General features: G+C 42.1%; 1 protein-coding gene and 1 long non-coding RNA gene across 5 annotated transcripts in view; one reads left to right on the top strand and one right to left on the bottom strand.

Annotated features, from left to right (window-relative positions):
* Positions 1–4352: 4352 nt before the first annotated feature.
* Positions 4353–9506, top strand: LOC123365730. The gene is made up of 3 exons (XR_006577715.1): positions 4353–4453; positions 6959–7030; positions 8539–9506. It is a non-coding gene; the product is annotated as an uncharacterized LOC123365730 (long non-coding RNA).
* Positions 5489–22269, bottom strand: part of KIF25 (kinesin family member 25) — a 64788-nt gene continuing 48007 nt past the window's right edge. For 3 of the 4 annotated variants that reach the window (XM_045008582.1, XM_045008583.1, XM_045008584.1), the window contains exons 11-15: positions 21003–21179; positions 15656–15810; positions 12832–13029; positions 9330–9485; positions 5489–5751 (exon numbers count right to left, since the gene is read on the bottom strand). In XM_045008582.1, coding sequence (XP_044864517.1) covers positions 5594–5751; positions 9330–9485; positions 12832–13029; positions 15656–15810; positions 21003–21179 — 844 coding nt within the window. In that variant the 3' untranslated portion in view covers positions 5489–5593. Of the gene's footprint in view, positions 5752–9329; positions 9486–12740; positions 13030–15655; positions 15811–21002; positions 21180–22269 lie in introns of those variants that run through there. The other variant, XR_006577714.1, reaches the window with a different exon arrangement.

Genomic DNA, 22269 nt, shown 5'->3' with positions numbered 1-22269 from the left:
AGACCATTCCTCTCAGGGATTTGTCTAACCTGTTCTTAAAAACCTCCACTGACAGAGATTCCACAATCTCCCTAGGCAATTTGTTCCAGTGTTTAACTACCCTGACAGTTAGTAAGTTTTTCCTAATGTCCAACCTAAACCACCCTTTCTGCAATTTAAGCCCATTGCTTAATCTGTCTTGAAGTTAACGAGAACAGTTTTTACCCTCTTCCTTGTACTTGAAAACTGTTACCATGTCCCCCCTCAGACTTCTCTTCTCCAGACTAACAAACCCATTTTTTTCAATCTTCCCTCATAGGTCATTTTCTAGACGTTTAATCATGTTTGTTGCTCTTTTCTGGACTTTCTCCAATTTGTCCACATCTTTCCTGAAATATGGTGCCCAGAACTGGACACAATACTCCAGTGGAGGCCTTATTGTTGCTTTCACTATCTGTTTAAGTTCATGCATATGCTGTTAGTATATCAAACATTTTTGGTGATGCATCCGATGAAGTGGGTATTCACCCACGAAAGCTCATGCTCCAATACGTCTGTTAGTCTATAAGGTGCCACAGGACTCTTTGCTAGTTTGAGGGTCTAAACATCAACATTCAGCTTGGTAACAACCATTTTCAAAATCAGCAGGTTCAAATTGTTAGAAAAAGTTGTTACCTACTTTTAACAAAAAATACTTCTTGACCACTTATAAAGGATTGATTCTGAGATTTCCATCTAGTCTACATAAGAAAATGATATCTAAGCCACATGAAGGACTAGCCTCAAGAAAAAGTGGGGCAGAGCCAGACCATCTGATTGCTTAGAAACTGATTTACTTGGGTTAGTGCAAAACCCTTGTGCGGATAACTTACTTGAGCTTAAGAAGGCCTTGTTTTGATTTAGTTTGTCATGTTTTTACTGACAAGCTAAACCCAAATAGGTCACTTTTTATCCAAAATAAGAATATCCACACAAAGATTTTGCTCAAACTGTATCTTTACAAGCCCTTAGTCTCTTTTTGTTATGACTGTGAATAAAACCTTCAAAATATGACCCGAGTGTAATCAATACAGAGATTACAGGCCTGAATTTGCAGCAAGCCTGAACCAATAACTCGGAGGTGTGACCTACCCCATTCATCTCAAGAGGGTGCTAATTCAGATGCCAATGATATTACTTTAAATGTCAACTTTAACTAGTTCATTGTTGATCAAAGCATGTAAGAAGGGAAAGGAAGTGTCATATATCATTAAAATATGCACCATGAACTCTGAGTAACTCAGATTGCAGGGGGGAGCATGATTGGTTGCATTTCCTGAAAAGGGGCTCAGATTTCAAAAGTCTGGGAAATACTGAACTAAGGAATTTAAAATATTAGTGACTTGGTTATAGTCTAAACATCCTTCTCTAGCAGTTTAATTTTTTCTTATTTTAATTTTCAGGTGCTTTGGACTCTTTCTCACACCTTCTCTCCCGTTCCCTAGGAGACCCACTGACCTATCCTTAATACTTTGCAAAGAATGACCACTTTCCACTTATAGCGTAAAGCTACATTTTTCTTGGTGATGAATTCCCAACTGTGCACTACTTTTTGATAAGATTATGGCCATTCTATATCTCAAAAGACCCCGCTAGTCCGTAAGGATGTAGCTTTGAAAAAAAAATATCTCTGTGTGTATACATATAGGTCAGAGGCTATGTTACATGCACAGACTGCACTGGATATGCTTCTTTCCTCATGCCTCTTCTCCCTCCCCATCTATCCTTGACTATCCTCTTCCTGCATCAAGCTCACCCACTGGTCTCATTTGTCTAGTAAATGGCCTGTATATTTGACTGCCTGGGACTATTATTAATTACCGGTATACTCAGCAGAGAAAAACTAAGCCAGAGGGGATGCTTTCAGCATTCCAAGTGGCTTGGGCCAGGCCCACTCTATCCCCTCCATGAACAAAAGCTGCAGTCTTTTTCGTTGGAAGATAAGGAGTGTGTATTTCTTTTCAGCCAACTACTGCCCACTGGGGGAACGCAAAGCCTTTTCCAGGAACCAGCCCGCTCCTCAAATCTCTAGCGGTTTGGAAAAGCACTTAAATAAAATAGCTTCAATGATGAATATTTAAAAACAAATTAAACATGATTGTGAGCATTCCAGTACTAATTATGGTTTTCCAAGCCCTGGCTACAATGAAGAACAGCCTTTCTTTGTGGTGTAGCTGCAGCCAAGGCATGAAGCTTTGTGCAGACAATAAAATAAGTAAAAATATATATACATACAAATAAAAATCAAACTTCAACAAAGGTTGAGGTTTAGTTTAAGAATTGGCGAAAGAGGCATGATAGTTAATTGTTCCTTTTTTTAAAACTCTGAGCTGATTTGCATAAGTGTAGACAATTACAGCTCTATTTAAGCCCCCAGGAGCTGCTGGTGTTCAGAACCTCTGCAAAAAAAAATCAAACCACTTACTTAGGGGTAATATTTTCAGAAGCACGTACCTGACTTAAATCCTATTTTCAAAAGTGATTTAGGGTCAGATTTCCAAAGGTATTTAGGAGCCTAAAGATGCAAGCAGGCACCTAGTGAGATTTCAAAAGCACCAAATCAGGTAAGATGTCTAATACACATGGATTAATTGAAATCTGGAATTTAGGTCCAGGTCCGGGGAGTAAAGCATCTAAATACCGTTGAGGATCTGGGCATTAGGATTTAGGGCCAGATTTACAAAGGCATTTAAGCACCTAAAGAAGTAGATAGGTGCCTAGTGCTACATGGACTTGAGAGTTACCGTAGGTGTCTAACTCCCACTGTCTTTCTGCACCTAAATACCTTTCTAACTCTGGCCCTTAGTGATTTGTCCACGTTCATATAGCAAAATAAATTACATTGCTGGGAAAGATGTAATATATACTCCTTGCTATGGACTGCATTTCCTGATGTTTATGGTGCTGCACATTTTAATGGCAATAAAATGACTGCCTCTAGAGTTGTGGTCTTCATGGCATGAACTATAGAGCAAGGAGCACTTTAATCACAGAGCGAGTGAAGCAGCAATGCAAGAGAGAGTTCACAAAAGGAACAGCTGAACTCTAAGCTGTAGACATGTTTTGGCTTCATTAAGGGTTTTACCCTATTTTAGGGTTCTGTTATCCAGGCTGTATACTGGTTATGATTTTATAATTCTTACCCTTAATTTGCTTGTATTTTCATAATAAAACATCACTTCCTCTATGACACATTAGCCCCTTAGGTTATTATTAGTGCAACCCCGACAGACCATAGTTCCATCTAGGTACTAATGGAGCCACAAAACACTTAATAATAAACTTATTCTTTTCACACTCCTATGAGAGGTTTAGAATGGGTCCCATAACACAGTTATAATACAAAGTGATCTGGTAGGCACAACTAAACCATGTTACACCATAGTTAGGACACAACCATGTTATTACTCCACTGAGCCCCAGACCCAGTACATTAACCACACAGCCATCTATCATCTCTATGATAAGGTGGCGGCGGGGGAAGCTCTATCATAGCTTTAGAGTAGACAAGGCCTTATGGCTAGAAAAGAGGAATAAAAAGAAAAGCAGCTACCAGGAGAGTGTAATAAGGCCACCTCTTTTAACTTGCACCTTTTCCTGGACCTCAGCATGCACGTTACACCAATTTAGATCTCCCTGTTTCCTTAAGAGGATGTGAGGGAGTCTTACAGCATAACAGAGTCTAGCTTACATTGCTGTATTAAAGCCATTTCAGTTCATGCTACAATTTAGAAGCAGTCTGTCTCTCCCACTCACATCCCTCTGTAAAAATAAAGGGACATCAAATACAACACTAAGATTGAGGAATCAAATCCTTATAAGCAGGAAATTCCAAAACCAAAGGTTTCTAGAATAATGTTAACTTTGCTGCCCTGCATATCCTGTACATGTTACGATACAGATCAAACAGAGTAATGCACTAAGGTAACAAGGAAAACAGGAATAGAAAATGCTACATTGTGCAATCTGGCAGAGTTAATGTTAATGTAGAAACTTTAACTTTTGGTATTTGCTGACACTCGAGGACTTGATTTCTCAACCTTAACAATACATTATTGCTAGGTTTTGTATCATGTAGATTTTGTAAATAAATACCTAGCTTTGAAGAAAAGCCTCAGCAAGGAAATAATAGTTTATGAAAAAATCAAGTTTGAAGGTAAAAATCTTTAAAGTACCTTCAGGCCAGATGGTATTTAGGTATCTAAAGATGCAGATAGGGGCCTAGTGGAATTTCAAAAGCAGCTAGGTGCCTAACTCCCACATAATTTTATACTGTGCATTTCATTTTATATGCTAATATTACTCAATCCAACCCTTTCTCCTCTGATTATTTTAGCAACCCTTGGACTTCATTATATCCTCTCTTCTGTCCATATGAAAGTAAATTCCCACCCAGAAGACGACTAGCTTTTTCTTGTGTTACAGCTAAAATCAGGTAAAGTCAATCCAGGAATTTTAACCTGGCCGCATTATTAGGAAAATGAGTTTTCTCACATCACACAATTACAATGCTAATGTACTGAGGGTCAGAGATAATACTAGAGCACCACGTGCAATGTAGCAGCCGGTATACATTCAAGGGTGAAATTCCAATAGTAGTATGCTATATAATCTCTGGATAAATATTTATGCTTGTGAAAGTTAAGAGACTCAGAGCACTATAAAATCAAGTCTTTCAGATAGGCAAATGCAATTTAAGCCTCCTCACAGAGCCCCACCAATGACCTCTATCCCAGGCTAGAGGCAGTACGATCCCTAGAGGCAAAAAGTCAGAGTGAATCACTGGCCTCTGCTGAGCATTCAAACAGCACGAACACACATTCGAAGTTAATAAAACCCAACTACATACCTCAGAATCTCTTTTGATCTGTAATGTTATTTGAAATTGCTTAAGACTCCTCCCTCAATGTCATATCATTCAGAGACCTCAACCCACCATCCTACACCTTCAGCACTGGAAAGATGGCAAAAGCAGCTAGAAGAATGCTGCCCTAGTAGTTAAAGCATGGTACTTTAAGTTAGGTTGTTTGAGTCCTGTTTTTTTCTTGAGGGTATAGGAATGTGTTAGGAATAACCCAATGCTAGAAAGAGAAGAGCAAGTCAGCAAGATATGTGCCTAATTTTAACCCAAACATCAAACCAAATATTCCCACCAAGTTTGAGATACTGAAATGAAACAGAGTAACTAAAGACTTGTGTTTTTTACCGAATTAACAGGACAGAGATTCAGCCCTTCCAGTGCAAACTGTCCAGGATCAGGGCACTGCTGATTTAATTTACTTATTTCCCAATGCTAAACATTTGCTCTACAACTCTGTGTTGATGTTGCTCCCCTAAACGGCATAATCTATTTCTATGCCATGCCATCCATCATGCTTGGTAGCCGTTTTCAATACCTGTTGTTATCTTTGGAACAAGAACATTATCAGCAAGTTTATGGCTTTGCTAATGCCATATTGAGGAGTGTTTATTTTAACTGGCAGTTTACATCTTAAAGCATGGCTTTATGACAACAAGATACCTTTCAGTCTGAGGAGCTCATTAATAATACTTTAATCCACAAGAGCCTTAGCTTTTATTTTGATTTGCTAGACATCGGCAGATTTCTTTTCTTGACTTGTCCTCTCTGAACTTGCCGAGCACGAGTTCCGAATCCCAAGGATTGCAGCGATTCCGCTAAGTACTTCTGGCAGGGGGAGATGCACAGCATCACCAGCAATTTAGCGTTGCCCCCTAAAAACAGTAAAAAACCACACACACTTATTTCAGTAAGTTTTTAAATACTCACCTGCTAACTGCACAGAAGCCAGAATAGGCTGTTATCAATTCTATGAATCAGAGCGCTTTACAAACAGAGCTGTTGAAAGCATATGGGCACTACAGTCAAGAGCTACTACTACATATGGGATTGTCTCATTTAGCTAGCTGATCATTTGCTGTTATTTTTCACCATTTGTAATACAGAACTTTCTGCCCCTTTCACTAACAAGTCTACGTGTACGTTTTGGATATCAATGCTTTGTTGTATTTGTAAAATCGGCATATCTAAAAGCTGAAGAGATCACTTGTATCTAAGTACTGCAAAAAAGGAAGCTTTAACTGTCAAGAGCTCCTGGTGGTAGTTTAAGGACATTCCCAAAATCATGCATGGGAATAATTGACATGACAAATGTCAAAGGATGGAAACTGTAGCTCAGAGTTTAGGTAACATGTCCAAGGTCCTACAACATGTCAGTACTACAACTTGCATTAAAACCCAGATCTCCTGACTCACCGGCCCATGCAAATCCCTTCACCATTCACTGTCTCTCTTTCCAGAATTCGAAAATAGGCAAATTTTATCCATTTAAAAAAAAAAAAGTTACTGCAGATATTTTGCTAAGCTTCAATATTTGGCCTTTCAAGGGTGTACTGATTCCCCAAGGTTGTAGTGCAGGAAGAGGTTAATTTAGAATTCTGTGGCAAAAAATCCTCTTGGAAAATCTGTGCTCATATTATCGTCCCCACACCTAAGATTGAACCAGGGAGCTCAAGAGCTAAAAGCTGGTACATCTTGAGCTGAATCTCACTATTTAGGGGCTGTAAGAGAATCATATACTCCGTGGATAGGACATAAAATGGGACCTACAACACACATTCACCAGTGGGTTTCACTTATATTTGCTATCACTACCATACACAAGGGGGAGGGATAGCTCAGTGGTTTGAGCATTGGCCTACTAAACCCAGGGTTGTGAGTTCAATCCTTGAGGGGGGCCATTTGGGGATTGGTCCTGCTTTGAGCAGGGGGTTGGACTAGATGACCTCCTGAGGGCCCTTCCAACCCTAATAATCTATGATAGAGTAGAGCAGCCCATCTGAATACCAAAAGAAAAGACAGTTATCTTTTTCCATAACCCGTGTTCTTCAAGATGTGTTGCTCATGTCCATTCCACAATAGGTTTGCGTGCTCGCCACATGCACCGGTTGCAGAAGGGAAGCTTTATTGCGAGTGGATCCCTGGTATGAACTGGTAAGTTGCCCCCGGGCATCCTGTTAAAACTGGCAATTTCCCGCCTGTTTACCCTTAGAGGGCCCAGGCCGGGATTGCCTTTGCGGGCACTTTTTATAATCCCTTGACTTTTTATAAGGAGGCTCATATCTGCGGGACAGGGGGGGCTGTGATTGCCTTATCGGGGAGGATGAGGATGGGGGTGCAGTACTCTGCATCCCCACCAGTGCCATAGGTCCCACCACTTGGTCCCCTTCTGAGTGCAGGACCAGGGATGAACACCCCACCGACTCCTTTCTAGGAGGCTGCGAAGGGGAGGCCAGCCCACTGGTACCATGGTGCTGGCCAAGGGGCCCCCGGTGCCACTGCACCTGCTATGGTACCAGCAGAGCGGGCTGAGCAGCCTGGCCCATCGGCTGACGACTTCGAAGGGAGGCCGGGCTGGAATACGATTGACCGCTATCCCGGGACTGGGACGAGTGGCAACATCAGGAGCAGTGCTGACCGCTAGACCGTGATCCCGGCGTGAAGGAGCGGCTCCGACGGGCAGATCCATGACGGTGGGGTGCCAGCGATTGATGCCTGGGGCTGCAGGAGTGGTGCCACGGTGGGGGCCTCGAGCGAGACGAAGAACAGGAACGGCGTCAATGCCCGTACCGCGAGGGGCTACGGAAGCTTCTCAGAGACAATGACGGGGCACGCTCTCCTTGCAAAGTCTACGGTTCCTGGAGGTGGAGCAGTGCCTGGAACCCCTGCCAGTTGGTATCCAGCCAGACAACCTGGTGGGGGTTGACAGAGACCGGCGCGGACTGTGCCCAGGGCTGTCACTGAGCGGAGAACGGCGTCGGGAACCTTCCCTCGACCGTGAGTGGTACCATCCAGGCGGCGACTGCGGGGGTCCGAGCGGTGGCTTGCCTCTGGATCAGGGAGATGACGATACTGGCAGAGACATAACATCTCGAGACGATTGCAGGGTGTGGAGGGCACCCGAATGTAGCCACTGGTGTCCGGGGAGGCAGGCTCGGAGTGGGCTGGGCTGCTCTGCTCAAATTGAGTTGGAGGTCGCGAGGCCAACAGGCACCAAGAGCTGCCCAATGCAGGTCTAGTCTCTCCCCCAGTCTTGCTCTGGTGTCTTGGCGGAGAAGGCCTCTTCTTCGCCTTTTGGAGTGTCCTGTGGACAGGGAGTGGTGCCAATGGTGAAGGGCACTATTGGGTCGCTGTGCACCGATGCTGTGGTGCTCAGTGCCGACTTGGAGCGGCGCAGCGGTGTTGGGGTCAGGAACAACTATCAAAATGGATCGGAGCCGAATGTCCCGCTCCTTCTTGGTCCGAGGTTTGAAGGATCTGCAAATCTTGCAGCGATCGCTGAGATGGGTTTCCCCCAGACAGAGTGAGCAGTCCACGTGCGGATCACTCATGAGCATAGGCCATTTTCAAGTGTTGCACGATAAAGCCTGGGGCACGGGGCATGTCCCAACCTGGGCACACTTAACTAATTCTAACTAAAACTATTTTCTTTTAAATTACAGGCACCACTAACTATGAACTAACATAGTCCAAGAGGGAAAGCTACAGCCGAGTTGGAGCAGAGCAGTTCCAAAGCACCTTTACTGGCAGCAAGAAGGAGCTGAGGGTTGGGGGAGTGCGCAGCGCCCCTTATACCGCACCAGGGCGGCGCCTCTAGGGGCGCTCCCCATGGATACGGCTAAAGGAAGAACTTCTGGCACCGGTGCACATGGCGAGCACGTACACCTATTGTGGAATGCACATGAGCAATCACTCGAAGAAGTTATTGCAATACTTAAATGGATGCTGAAGTGTCTCCATTTATTGTTTTGGTATTGTGCATTCTGGGCAGCAAGAACAGCCATGAAATCTGCAAATTTCTTACATACATTGTATTAACAAAACCCTGGAAGAGTTAAGCTTAACTTTTACACTCACTTGATATTAAACCTTAAATTAATTAAACTTCACAATATCTTCTGGAGGTAGGTCACTGTTATCAGTTACCAATTTACCAACAAGAAAAGCAAGACTCCAGAAAGTTAAATGACTTAAGCAAATCAGTGAGAAGAGACTCCAGAACAGGACCCCCGAGTTCTGACTCCCTGTACCCTGCGATAGCCTCCCACACAACATTGCTCTGCACCATACCCTTACAACTTTTGTTCTACCATGCTACACAACATCAATGGGAAAAGATCAACACATAAAAAACAACAACAACAGATTATTTTCCAAATAAAATGTGAAAAAAAAGTTTGGAAGAAGAAATGTAACTCAATGTTGTTACATAAAAGGCAAAAGAAATAATCACCTATGGAGTCCTGGAGTAGGTGGGTAAGTTTGCTGTTTCTATACGGAATGTGAGAGCGCTGCTCTGCTATTGCTCCAAGTACATCTGACAGAGCTGATAAGCTACGGTTAATGAACGAGGTCTCTCGCAGGGCTACTCCTGTCACTCCAGACATACCTAATGCAACAAGGAAACAACACTCAGAATAATCAAAGATTCTTTGTCATCTTCAGGCATCTGCTAAGCTCAGTGTACATAAGCTCTATGCATGGTATATCACTTGGACCTGAAGTGTAACTTTTTTGTTTTAATAACACATTAAAAGACAAGTGATAAACATCATTTACTATCTCTCTTAGGTACTGTGGCAAATTCAGGCCAATTAGCTACCTGGAGAGGGGTAACAATTAGCCAGGAAGGCTTAGCCAGCAAAATAAGGTTCAGCTGGGGCAGGGGTTGGGAAGAAACTAATCAGGTTCAGCTGGCCCCAGTTGCTAGAGACCTTTTTAAACCCTCCCTGACAAGGAAGCCAGGGGGAAAGGAGGACGAGAGAAGCAGGGCAGCTGCCAGCAAGGAGGGACAGCTGAACCCTGAGACTCGCTGCAGGACGGAGGGCATTCTCCCCAGGGGGGGGAAAAGAAACTAGAACTAGGAGGCTGGCTGAGAAGGAATCAGCCCGGCCTTGTGAGATTGAGAAGGGTTTTTTTTCCCTTGTGCCTAGCCTGTGCCTCTGAAGCTAGGACGGACTGAGCTAACAAGCAGAGGGGCAGGTATTTTGCCACAGTACTTATATGGCCCCCATTGCTGTCGTATCTGAGCACCTCATAATCTTCGATGTATTTAACTAAACTGTCTTTTGCAAAAAATATCCAATATCCATGTTCACATATATACATATTAAAAAGTCAGAATATGTTATACTGTATATTTTTTCCTGACTTCACTCCCTCACATAAAATGTGAAAATACAAGTGAAAGCCACTTGTCCTGTTCTGAATATGAAATATCCCAAACACAGGAAGTACTCCTAATACCATTGACAAAATTATTTTTAAGTCAATATAAATCGAACAAGTACATTAATATATGAAGAAGTTACAAAGTTTTAGCCATACAGGATTTGTTAGGGAGAATATTGCCTTATAAAGCACCTTTTGCCTTGAAAAATTCAAAAATATTTTATTAATTTAAACAGATAAACAAACCACACACAGGAATCGCATCCTCCTCCACTGAAAGGCATCCACCTGTGAGGTGAAATCCAGCAGCTGTTTAATAATGCACAGTAGCACTGCATTGTTCAATAACACATAGCAATACTCCTATTCTTATGAAAAGTGCTACAGAATCTTGAATTATCACAGGTGGTCTGGGACCTTGCTTTTATTTCTCATCTATACTTCTCCAGCAGTTGTACAATATCTTCTGTGTCCATACTTGTCAGTACTAGGGCACTGAATCAAGTGCTAATTCAGAGAGAAGACTGGAAGACAATTCAGCAGGACAATATCCCTTAAGTCACTGGGTATTGGTTCACAGTGACTCAGAAGGAAAAGTGCCATCTCTTACCATTTCCTGCAGTAGGTAGCTGTCCAATGAATGTTTCTCATGGGAGAACTGAACTGGCATTAAACTGATAGGATCACAGCTCAAGATGGTATAGCAACAAGCAAAAAGACTGCATACTGGATATGAAGGTAGCTATTAATGTAGTCCTACAAGTATTTACCGTATGAGCTTAGGTAGTAGTTTTGCATAAGGGGCTAGGGTGTCCTTTGATCTCTAGCCCAGTGTAAGAGTTGGCGCATAGTTGCGCTGCCCCAGTAGTAACCCAGGAAAGGTTGCCTCTAAAGCCAGGTCTACACACAAAGTTGCACCAGTTTAACTAAATCAATGTAACATCATAGCTTAGTTAAACCTGTTCATGTTGTGTGTAGACAAGCCCTAGGAGGGAGAATTCCTTCCCTACTCTTGCCATGCTCCCCCGTGGGTAGTAATCTGCTACCAGCACTAACCAATAGCAGATTAGTACCCTCCCCGACCTTTTCCATGCCTGAAGCTGAGATATGGGGAAGTCATGTAGTGACGTTGGGGATGGGGCAGAAGAGGATCTTATTCCCCTTATGCCTTTGTGCGTAGGCCAAGCCCATGATCTGACTCAAAACGATTACCTACGTTTTTATAGCGAAGGCCACTCCAGATAGATTTATAAGGAAATTTGACAAGAGTTTGCTAAGAACTAACATTCTGGCTCATAGACAACGATGTGAAAACAAACTACAATCATTTTGGATGTCCCTCAGGAGACCTGTCAAGTTAAGGGGAAAAGGTGCATGTCTGCATCAGACTCATGTACAATAAACACTTTAAAAACTCTTTCTTACTTAAATTTGTCCCAAATCTGAACTTTCAAAAGATAATGTGCTAAAATCTGCTCTGAATTATACCTATGTAAATCCAGAGTAATTTTGCTGTCTTCGGATTTTCACCAGCATGGTTAAGAATAGAATCTAGCCCACTGCATATGTTGGGCCAGATCCCCAGCTGGTACAAATCAGCATTGCTCCATTAACTTCAGAGCTGAAGTACATCATTTTATACCTGTTGAGGATCTGGCGTGTTGAGTACACAGAGCATCAAACGCTTGCCCTTGTCAAACTGAGGGAACAGACACATACAGTATTGTCAATTACATGTTCACCAAAAGGTTTCTAACACCCCCAGCAAATTAAAAAAAAATAAATATATATATTATGTTAACTTTTCTTCTATAAAAAACATAACGGAATATATATATATATATTCCGTTATGTTTTTTATAGAAGAAAAGTTAACAGCAGAAAGAACTCTTGGCAGTAACCTAAAGAGTTCTTTCATAACACAGATTCAGTTTTCAAAACATTATTTCTGGAATGGTACATTTAGCGGTGTGGCTTTTCTTGGTAAGAAAGCTTGTCCTTTAGGAAATAATCAAGTTTTTGAAATTATTGTGTGCATGGAGGAGGAGGAAAGTGCTTTGAAGGAACAATGAAAATAATAATATCTTTTCAATACACCAACTTCCTTCCAGATTTTTTCCACAAGCAGGCAGAAAAACCCACACACAGCGGTATGCTCATGACAAATATTTAGTATATTTAAATAATGTATGCACTTTGATCATTTCTATACAAAAATAAGAACATGCTAATTTTTATACATATTTTGCACTGTAAAAATACAACTTTTAAAAACAGTCTGAACAAATAGAGCATGTACACCCTGCATGTCACCATGGGCCTGACTGTCCACTGAGTTGCTTTGGCTTTATGCCACCTGATCTTAATGAAGCCCCAGTGACATTAACACAGTGGTGAATCAGACCCAATAACTTCATTTAAATTTGGATGCATGTGTCTAAATCACCTCTTATGAAGAAACACAAATACTCACTTAATAAGCTAAATGCAATTACTATCTCCATGGGATGGAAGGCTCTATGCTCTCAACTCAAAATAGCCATGTCATAAAAAGGTCTGCGTACCAACACATTCACTGCCCGCCAAATCCACCAGCTGTAGTTTAGTTTTGATGTGCTTCAGTTTCTCAGTAGATTCGAACTGTGCTGGAGAAGAGGCTCTGGAAGGAAAGACGAGTTTATCATCTTTCATTTGTTGAGGAAAGGTGCAGAAAAGCTCTTTACTTAGCCTTGGACTAGACTGTTCATCTGTCCATAGAGGAGCTGGATGATGGAAACAAAGAAATGAGGAAAGTTTATTTTTAACATCACAAAATGGGCAGCAAAAAATGCAACAGTGATGGGTTAACCCAGTATCTTCTGTTTCAGATTGTTTTGTGGGCTGTAATTAATGACCTAGGCAGGTTGGATTACTCTGATGCACAAGTATGAAATCTTGGTCTATCTTATTTCACTGCCAATCAGGAAGGTGATACCAATTAGGTAGCAAGGCTTATTTTTTTGTTTTGTTTTATTTAATATCGCCAACAGCTCCATCACTACATTCAACTCCACACTTGTACGGCAGGTAGGGGACTACTGAGAATGTGCAGAAAAAGTCATGTTTGCAATTGATTGTTGCCTGGCAGTCCCTTGAGTCCTAGGATGGAGTGGGACTCTGTATCTTTAAGAGCCTTGAGCTCTGCAACCCATTTCCAATGCTGCTGGTCTTTCAGCTACTGCTGCTCTGGCCAGAATTCTCCCTCTTGTTTCTGTTGTCCCACCCTTTGTTGCAATTCCCTCTGGAATCTTTGGAACTCCTCTTTTCTCCATCTCTGTCTAATGAGCCACAAGCAACTTTAACAGTACCCCTACTTGTTCAGGTAGGTCACCTATTATTCATGTGTATTATCATAGTGCCTAGCAGCCCTAGTCAAGGGTCTTATTGTGTCAGGTGCCGTATAAACACAGAACAAAGAGGTTAGTAGTCCTGGCCTTAGTTCTGCAGCCACAGTTGGAGGAACCCAGACCTTGCAAGTCATCTGGCACTTTAGCATTCTGGGACCTGATCTGTGCTTGGGGGGACCGACAGATTCTTTGGTACAGGTCCTTCAGTGCTAGCTTCACTTCTGATATCTTGGCTAAGTGAGCATCTCTCCCCCAGGCAGTAGGATTCTGGGCAAAAGTCTTTTCACTGGGCAGTTTAGCTTTGACTTTCTTCTCCATTGTCTTGCTTTCTTCTTTCCTCTCCTTCTAGGCTGGCGTGGAGTGGCAATCTACCCATGACAGCATACGTCATAGAGACAGAGCAGCTGTGTTGGCTTACATAGAAAAGAATGCTTCAGATGAGAAAGCATGAAAGTAAAATTTCTTTCTCCTCCTTACTATAGGGCAAGGAACCAAAACAACCCTCTCCCCACACACACAACAAAAGTTATTGACACAAAATCCTAAAGCTCTGGCTTTAAGTCCCATTTCCAAAGCCTAACTACCACTCCTTAAATTTCTGATTTTATCTACTATTTATTTCTTCGGTGTCTACCATTTGGCAATTTGCTGCACCTAGGCCTTAAGCAAGGTGTGTCTCTTATTACAGAGGCAGACCACACTGTCACAATTCCACTTTGAGGTCACATTTTGTAGTGCTTCTTTACCTACTGTAATGCTCATTCAGTTATCGTAACTCGTCCTCCATCCGTCAACATATGGCAGAAATTCCTATTTGGCCTTGCTGTGAGGCTTAAAGAAGGGTAGTGCAGTAACTGGCATAGCCTATCAGCTAATGAATGACTGAAGGAAGCCTGGACTAAACAAGATGGCTGGCGAGTTAAAATGGCTGCATTTTGTAATGTCTGCCTGATTGACAAAGATCTGAAGCTGGATAGATCTAACATCTGGACTGGTAGAGCTGCAGCATCTAAAGTAGCTGTGTCTTTTGGCAGGGGCTGCAGGTAAACGAGGGCACCATTTGTTCTGTTTTGCTAATATCCTCTGTTTAATTTCCGATAGAGATCTGGAGAAAAAAGTTTTAAATATTTTCCACTTCCTAAAACCATATTGTTGTTGCAGGGTATGAAGGAGACAGACCACAGTGCTACAAATGGAGAGTCTAATTACAGCATGAGCAAAAGGAAGAAAAGGAAACAAAGTTAACCTCACAAGAGCCAGAACTGCTCCTAATGCAACAGACTGGCAAACCTATATGTGACACTGAAAAGCAAGAAGGGACACAACTATATTATAAAAATACAGGATTTTCCATGCTTGATAAGATCTTTGGTTTGTCTACTCTGGCAGGGACCAAGTGAAAACCCCCTTAACATACCTAGCTAATTGTGTAATGTAGTATGTAAAGAGAAAATCCCTTCTGCCCCAGTAGTGATCAGATGCCCTGAAGCATAAACTTTGTTCTAGCCCTGATCATAGAATCATAGAATCTCAGGGTTGGAAGGGACCTCAAGAGGTCATCTAGTCCAACCCTCCTGCTCAAAGCAGGACCAAACCCAACTAAATCATCCCAGCCAGAATGATCTTAGCATATATAACTAAATAATAATTCCTTGTAAAATTATCCAGCTACACTATTTGATTCTATGCCTGTTAGCTAGTAAGAAAATTGTACTAATAATACACCATAGACTGATTCACACTGCATGCCCATAAGTATGACAGCAGTGTGTAAAAATCATCACACAATGTTAGAAGTGTTAAGAAAACATCTCAAACATAGCAACATTAAGAGGTGTTCCGAAAAGCAGCCAAAAGGTTAACTAGAAAAGAACAGGGGGTTTAAAGAGTGTAGCAAGAGACAGTCAGAAGAGAAAAAAGAGCAATAAGAAAATCCCTCAACCCAGATACTGCATTTCTGACACAAATGGCTCTAGATATATTTTAGCACTATCCTACTTACCAAAGCTATCTGCAGAGACAGCCTTCGTGGTTATGGTCAATGTCACTACCAGATGAGAGCGAGAGGAATGAGCATGCACCAGTGTTGGATGTTTGACCCTTAGCTGCAGACCTTTATCAACTAGCTGTAAGAATTCTACAGCATTTTCTACAGTCCTGGCAAAACAAAATAGTGTTAGTTGATAGTAAAGGTGACATTAAAAATGTGGCAACTTGAACATGAATTGATAATTTCCTCTTATGCCCCTCCCAGTTCCCAATCTTGTCTCCAAAATGCTCCCCTTGTCTCCTTTGCTAACTCTTAACTCCATAAGTTGCTGCCCTGCAGAATCTTTCAACTAGGGCATGTTCCATTTCAGCCCAAGATGAAGCTGTGCCTCTTACTGAATATGCTGGCACAATGCACCGTTAACCCGTGGAACTCATTGCTAGGGGATGTTGTGAAGGCCTAAACTATAAAACTGGGTTCAAAAAAAAATTAGATAAGTTAATGGAGGATAGGTCTATCAATGGCTATTAGTCAGGATGGTCAGCGATATAACCCCATGCACTATGTGTCCCTAAGCCTCTGACTGTCAGGAGCTGGGCCTGGATGACAGGGGATGGATCACTCAAAAACTGCCCTCTTCTGTTCATTCCTTCTGTAGCATCTGGCACCAGCCACGGTCGGAAGACAGGACAGAGGGCTAGATGGACCATTGATCTGACCCAGTATAGCCATTCTTATGCTCTTAAGTAGCCTGGACACCTTGTATCTAAAGTATACAGCCCCCATCAACATAGCACCTGAGCACCTCAGAATATTTAATGCATGTGTCCTCACAACACCCTGAGAGGTAGGGAAATATTATCATCCCCATTTTACAGACTGGGAACTGAGACACAGAGAGGCTAAGTGACTTGCCCAGTCACACAGGAAGTCTGGGTCAGAGCAGGGAATTGCACCTAATTCTTGGAAAAAGTTCAGTACGGTTTTCCACTGAACATGGCTCCTAGCTCAGGCATCCTCTTCACTGAAGTAAAAAGTCTAGGGAGCACTAAGATTGACATGAAGAATGGAGACATGGATTTGAGAAACTCAGGAGGAGGAGAGTCGGGGACACAAATGTGAGGCATTTTTTAACTGGTGGTAGGTTAGCCAACTTGATTGACATGCGGAACCCGAAACAAGGAGTAGAAAAAGATTTTCCCTAAGAGGAGTCTAACTAAATGAACTATATCATATTGTAAATATTACACTTGCACACAGACAGGTTTTCAGGGACCAGCTGCTAGATAGAGAGGCCATGCTGTAGTTAGGCTGAAAATTCGGCCCTGGATATTGTCTAATACCAACTTACACATACAAGAAGGGAGAACATGAGGTTTGCCTGATTCAGTTGGATGTACATGTTAACAGGAAAACTTCCACTGTATTCTATTTAATGTATGGAGAAGCCAATGAGATTCAGTGGGCCAGTACATTTTAGATGAAATATTATCACTAATGAGGATGTGTTTTTATTCAAAACGCCATGTGTTTGCTTAGACTCCAGACAGCAGGGGTGGCCTTCCTCAATGGTTTCCTTGAGTTGTTTGGGTTTGTTTTTCATTGTTAACCTTTTTATTTAATTATTAATATAGTCTGTTTACGAATTTGACTTTTTTGCTGCTTTTATAGTAATCAAGATATAAATACTGAATACTCATTGATTGACTTAGATAAACATTTTCCAAAAGTGCTTATCCAAACCTCTAAGCACCTTTGCCATGTATTGAAAATTAAAGAAATAAATCTAGGAGTCACCCCAAGAACAAAGGAAGAACAAAGGAAACCCATTCAGCCACAGTTTCCAACCCCCATGGCACAAATCCCAGCCTGCTGTGTACCTTCCCCTCCACAAAAGCCGGGAAAAAGAGATGGGTCAACAACTAGCCAGGCAGAACTCCTTTGATCAAGTAGGCACAATGACTATTTTTCAAGCATAAATTAAAACCCGATTTGAGTCATTGGGATTCCACAGTCAGAAGGTGCCTGGATGGTGCACTGAATTAGAGGCAGAGAGATGGGCAATGGCAGAGGGCGCAACTGACAGCATGATGTGCTGGGATGAGCTGTGTGGGCTGCCTCACTTGGGAGGAGGAAGTCCAAGAACTCAGAAGTGAGGAAGAAAGAGCCCATATAGTACTGGACTGGGAGCAAGAGTGTTTCCAGACTGCTCCTAAAAGCTTAGATGAATCTGAGCCCCAGTTAGCCTTAATTCACTCCCTGCTTCTCTTTTCAGGAATACAGAGTACAGATGAGGGTGCATTAATATGCCTGGAAATCAAATTTAACCCAAAGACTTTTGTATTCAGTGATCTGAAATTGAATTTTTCTAGGATGAACCCTAAAAGTTTTGTGTTTAGCTGTAAATAAGTAAGAAGAAAAATAATAATTCCGCAATTACTACAGTGACTGTAATTTCACAGAGAGGAAAATTACAAATCCTAGATTCTGGAAAAAGCAATTTTACAGTTTCTATGTGGGTTCCAATTTTGTATGAACAGTTCAATGGACAGAAAACATGTCAGTAAATACAAATAACCGCAGAGAAAGAATTATGTCTTTTCAACCCTCCAGAATATTTGTTGTATTCTATCAAGGTTTTCTGGCAATAATATAAAACCACATAAACAAATCTCAAGTGGTTGCTTATGTTACTAAAACTCACAAGATAAAAATACTGCTGTCAATTATTTCCACTGAGAGTGCAGTTTGTTTTAATCCATGGAAGAAAAAGATACTTCTTGCTCTGACTCCCAATTCCCACTGAAGTAGCATAGAACAGCCTTTGACAGGCATTATGATTAGAGATGTGTGAAAAAAATCATGTTTCCATCAGCAACAGAACATTTTATGGTTTTGTGCTGAATTGTTCAGTATGATGGACAGTTTTCAGAGAAGAAAATTAGTGTTTGCTCTCACAAACCTCTTCTTGTTCTTGGCCTCAAAAAGACACCTACAGAATGATTTGCCCAAAGAACTTTTTCTCAGTGTGTCACACCAGGTCCTTTGGGAATCCTCGAACACACCGGTTCTCAAACTGTGGGTTGTGACCCCATTTTAATGATGTTTAATGCCAGGGCTGGCATTAGACTTGCTAGGGCCTGGGGCTGAAGCCAAAGCCCGAGGGCTTCAGCCCCCCAGGGTGACGGGGATCAGGTTTAGGGTGACCAGATGAGAGGAAGAAAATATTGGGACACATGGGGAAGGGGGGGGGGGTCCACCGGCGGAGGGGGGAAAAAAAGCCGAGTGCTGCCGACGGAGGGAAAAAAAAAAAAAAAGGAGTACCGCGAAATATCAGGACAAATTGCATCCCGACCAAAGATCAGTCGGGATGCTGGACAAACGCCTAAATATCGGGACGTCTGGTCACCCTACTCAGGTTACAGGCCTCTCGACTAGGGCTGGTTTGGTTCTGGTGTGGCATAACTCGGGCAAGCTCAGAAGGGGATCACGGTGCAATCAAATTTGAGAACCTCTGCTTCTAACATTTTGTTGGGGTAGGAATGAAATGGCCAACACCTTCCTTCTACCTGCTAATGTCATCTTGTAAGTGCCACGACTGCTGCCTGTCACCTCTAACTCTCCCCCATTTTTAATTGTGCTGTTCCAGCAGTCTGTGCAATACGTTTTTTTTAAGACAGGATAGTGGTCTTCACTTGTTTGGACATGATTTTTATCATCTACATTGTGTAGATAGGAGCCTTATGAAAAAAAAAAGAAGGAAATATTTTACATTGGCTGTGTGCACTGGACATGTATATATAGTGGGCCTGATTCTCATTTACACCACTCTGGTAGTGTAGCCAGGGCCGGTGCAAGGATGTTTCGTGCCCTAGGCGAAACTTCCACCTTGCGCTCTCCCACCACCGCACCCCCACCCTGAGGCGCCCCCCCTCCGCCCTGAGGTGCCCCCCTTGCGGCAGCTCCCCACCCCCCACTCTCCGCCCTGAAGCGCCCCCCCTGGCCTCAGCTCACCCCTGCTCCATGCACGAGCACCCCGAGCACGCCGTGGCTGCTTCACTTCTCCCGCCTCCCAGGCTTGCAGCGCCTAAGCAGGTGGGGCAGAGGTGAGCTGGGGCAGGGAGTTCCCCTGCGTGCTGCCCCCCCTCTTACTTGCTGCAGGCAGCCCTCTCCACGCCCCCCTGCCCCAGCTACCTCTGCCTAAATGCTGGCGGCGACCGGGGCAGCCAAAGATCCAGTCGCCACGGTTGCTGCCGAAGAAAATGGCGCCCCCCAAATCCTAGCATCCTAGGTGACCGCCTAGGTCGCCTAAATGGTTGCACCGGCCCTGAGTGTAGCTGCAAATTATGCCCACTTTAAGGCCCTGCTGCACAGTCAGAACAGCTGTAAAGAAGAATCAAACCCATTATACATATATGCTGTAGAAAAAGTTCTATCTAAAAATATAAAGAACAGAAACTAGAAAGGATGGCTTAGCAATCTACACCTTTGGTTTGAATGACCTAGCCTCTCTGGGACCACAGGTTTAAATTCCAGCAGCGTCAACACCATGTTAATTTTTCTAAATGAGATAAGCAGAGTGCTAAAATATGTACTATGGGTAAGTATTTTGGGTGACCACTTACAAAATGAAATCCTCTCTCTTCTGTGTGGATATTAAGGACTTACAACATTTTTCTTAAGAGTAGGGTTTGCTCTGGTGTGTTTGAACGTAATTCTCTTCCTTGCCCTTATGGAAAAGTCTTACAGACTTTAACAGGAATTAAACCAACAGGGTTCTATAGAAGTTACTCCAAAATCCCACAAAATGTAATACAGAGGGCTATTCTTTCTTTAAATATTTTCAATGATCCTATTCCATAAAATTCTACACAATGGTCTAAAAAAATCCACAAAAAGGTTATCATTTTCTATAAAGTTCTATCAGACTTTTTCACAGTGTTCCCATTTTTCACAATGTGCTAAGAACTGCTTTGCCACTTGACTGCCATCCCTGCCATACAGCTGACTGCATTTCAAGGCTGCTGTACATAAGGTACATACAATTGTTATAACACATCTTGGGAGGGAAGGTGGTGTATAAATATAAACCAATATTAATTGTATTATTATTATTACTGCAGAATATTCAAATTGAGACTGAAAGCCAAGTGTGACCTAATTAACTGAATTCTTAGTGAAATATTAACAGTAAATGGCATCATCCAGGGCTTTTATATGTACCGGGGAAGGAATGTATGCTTAGAAATACTCATCAGTGCTAACAATTATGTCTCCATGCCTTGTAGCTGACACATATTGTAACAACACTGGATCATGATATTGCAATAATGGTTTACTTATTGTGCTGTGTACTCACTCATAGGTAAGCAATGGCACATCGCTCTTGCCTTCCTTGGTTGTGACAACGTCACGTTTAACGCCAAATACTCTTCCACAGCTGTCTTTGGCCAGAAGATCAAAAATTTCATTATTATATACTTCTACAACAGAAACCTCAACCCAATGACTTCCTGGTGGCTTTTCTGAAATAAGCCTGAAAAGAATTACAGAAAAGAAAATGAAACAAAGCTAAAATGGCTGAAATCAAATCCTAAGTAAACCATCCTTAAGAAAGAGTTGCATCAGAGCTGAATATAGTCTGATGAAAGTACTTATCAAACAACCCACAATCATGAGAGTATGTTGCCTTCCATGTTAATGTAAAGGTTGAAGAACAAGAATGTATGCACTTAAATTATAGAGTAAATACGTCACAGGGAGAAAATTACCTTGTTTTGGTTGCATTTCAACCCTATACTATTTGTTTCTGGACTGTGGGCGATTCTAATGTCTTGTTACTATTGTGACACCAATAACTCCTGGGATATGCCAAAGGATTTAAAACTCTCCAATTCCTAAGACCTAAAGAGCAGCATCTGTGTGGGAAGTATAAGGTTGTGAAAGCCCACTGTTGTTGCCACAGGGCTCTTTGCTGCTTTTACAGATCCAGACCAACACGGCTACCCCTCTGATACTTGACACTATTGTTGAGAGTATGGGGGAAAATGCACAAGACATTGGGGCTAAAATAAATCCAGAGAATTTATAAATTAAGCCCTTGTCTACACAGGACACTTTTCCCAGTTAAATACTCTAATATAAAAGTGGTCTTTTTTTGTTGTAGTTTAGTTTAAACCCCTTCCTAAGCAATATAAGCTAAATCACGAAAATAGCACTCGTGTATCAGAATATGTGCGTCCACACAGGGAACTATATCAGTATAACTATATTGGGTTTAATTCACACCTTCGGTTATACTGAAGTAAGTTATCCCATGTAGATAAGGCCTAAGTGGAAAATAAATATCCATGATCAAATGTTGTTCAAGTTCCAGAAAAATATCTCACTCTCCTCCTTTATTTTAATGACTCCAATATGCAAACCAATAAGTTACCATGTAAAATGTTAGAGGGGGGTTAAGAAAGAGTGTAGAATGAAAATTTAGACTCAAACTTAACTATGGATTTGCCACCAAAGCCACTATAATTAACTGTTAATCATCTTGAAAAGTTAAATCTGAACAGCAAGAATATCACGTGCTGAAGAACAGCTCTGTGTAAGATCAAAAGCTTGTCTTTTTTACC

Source organism: Mauremys mutica, chromosome 3 (genome assembly GCF_020497125.1).
Source record: "Mauremys mutica isolate MM-2020 ecotype Southern chromosome 3, ASM2049712v1, whole genome shotgun sequence".
In the NCBI taxonomy this organism is placed as follows: domain Eukaryota; kingdom Metazoa; phylum Chordata; order Testudines; family Geoemydidae; genus Mauremys; species Mauremys mutica.
Note: the sequence above shows the minus strand (reverse complement) of the source record. Positions and strands in the feature narration are given on the sequence as shown.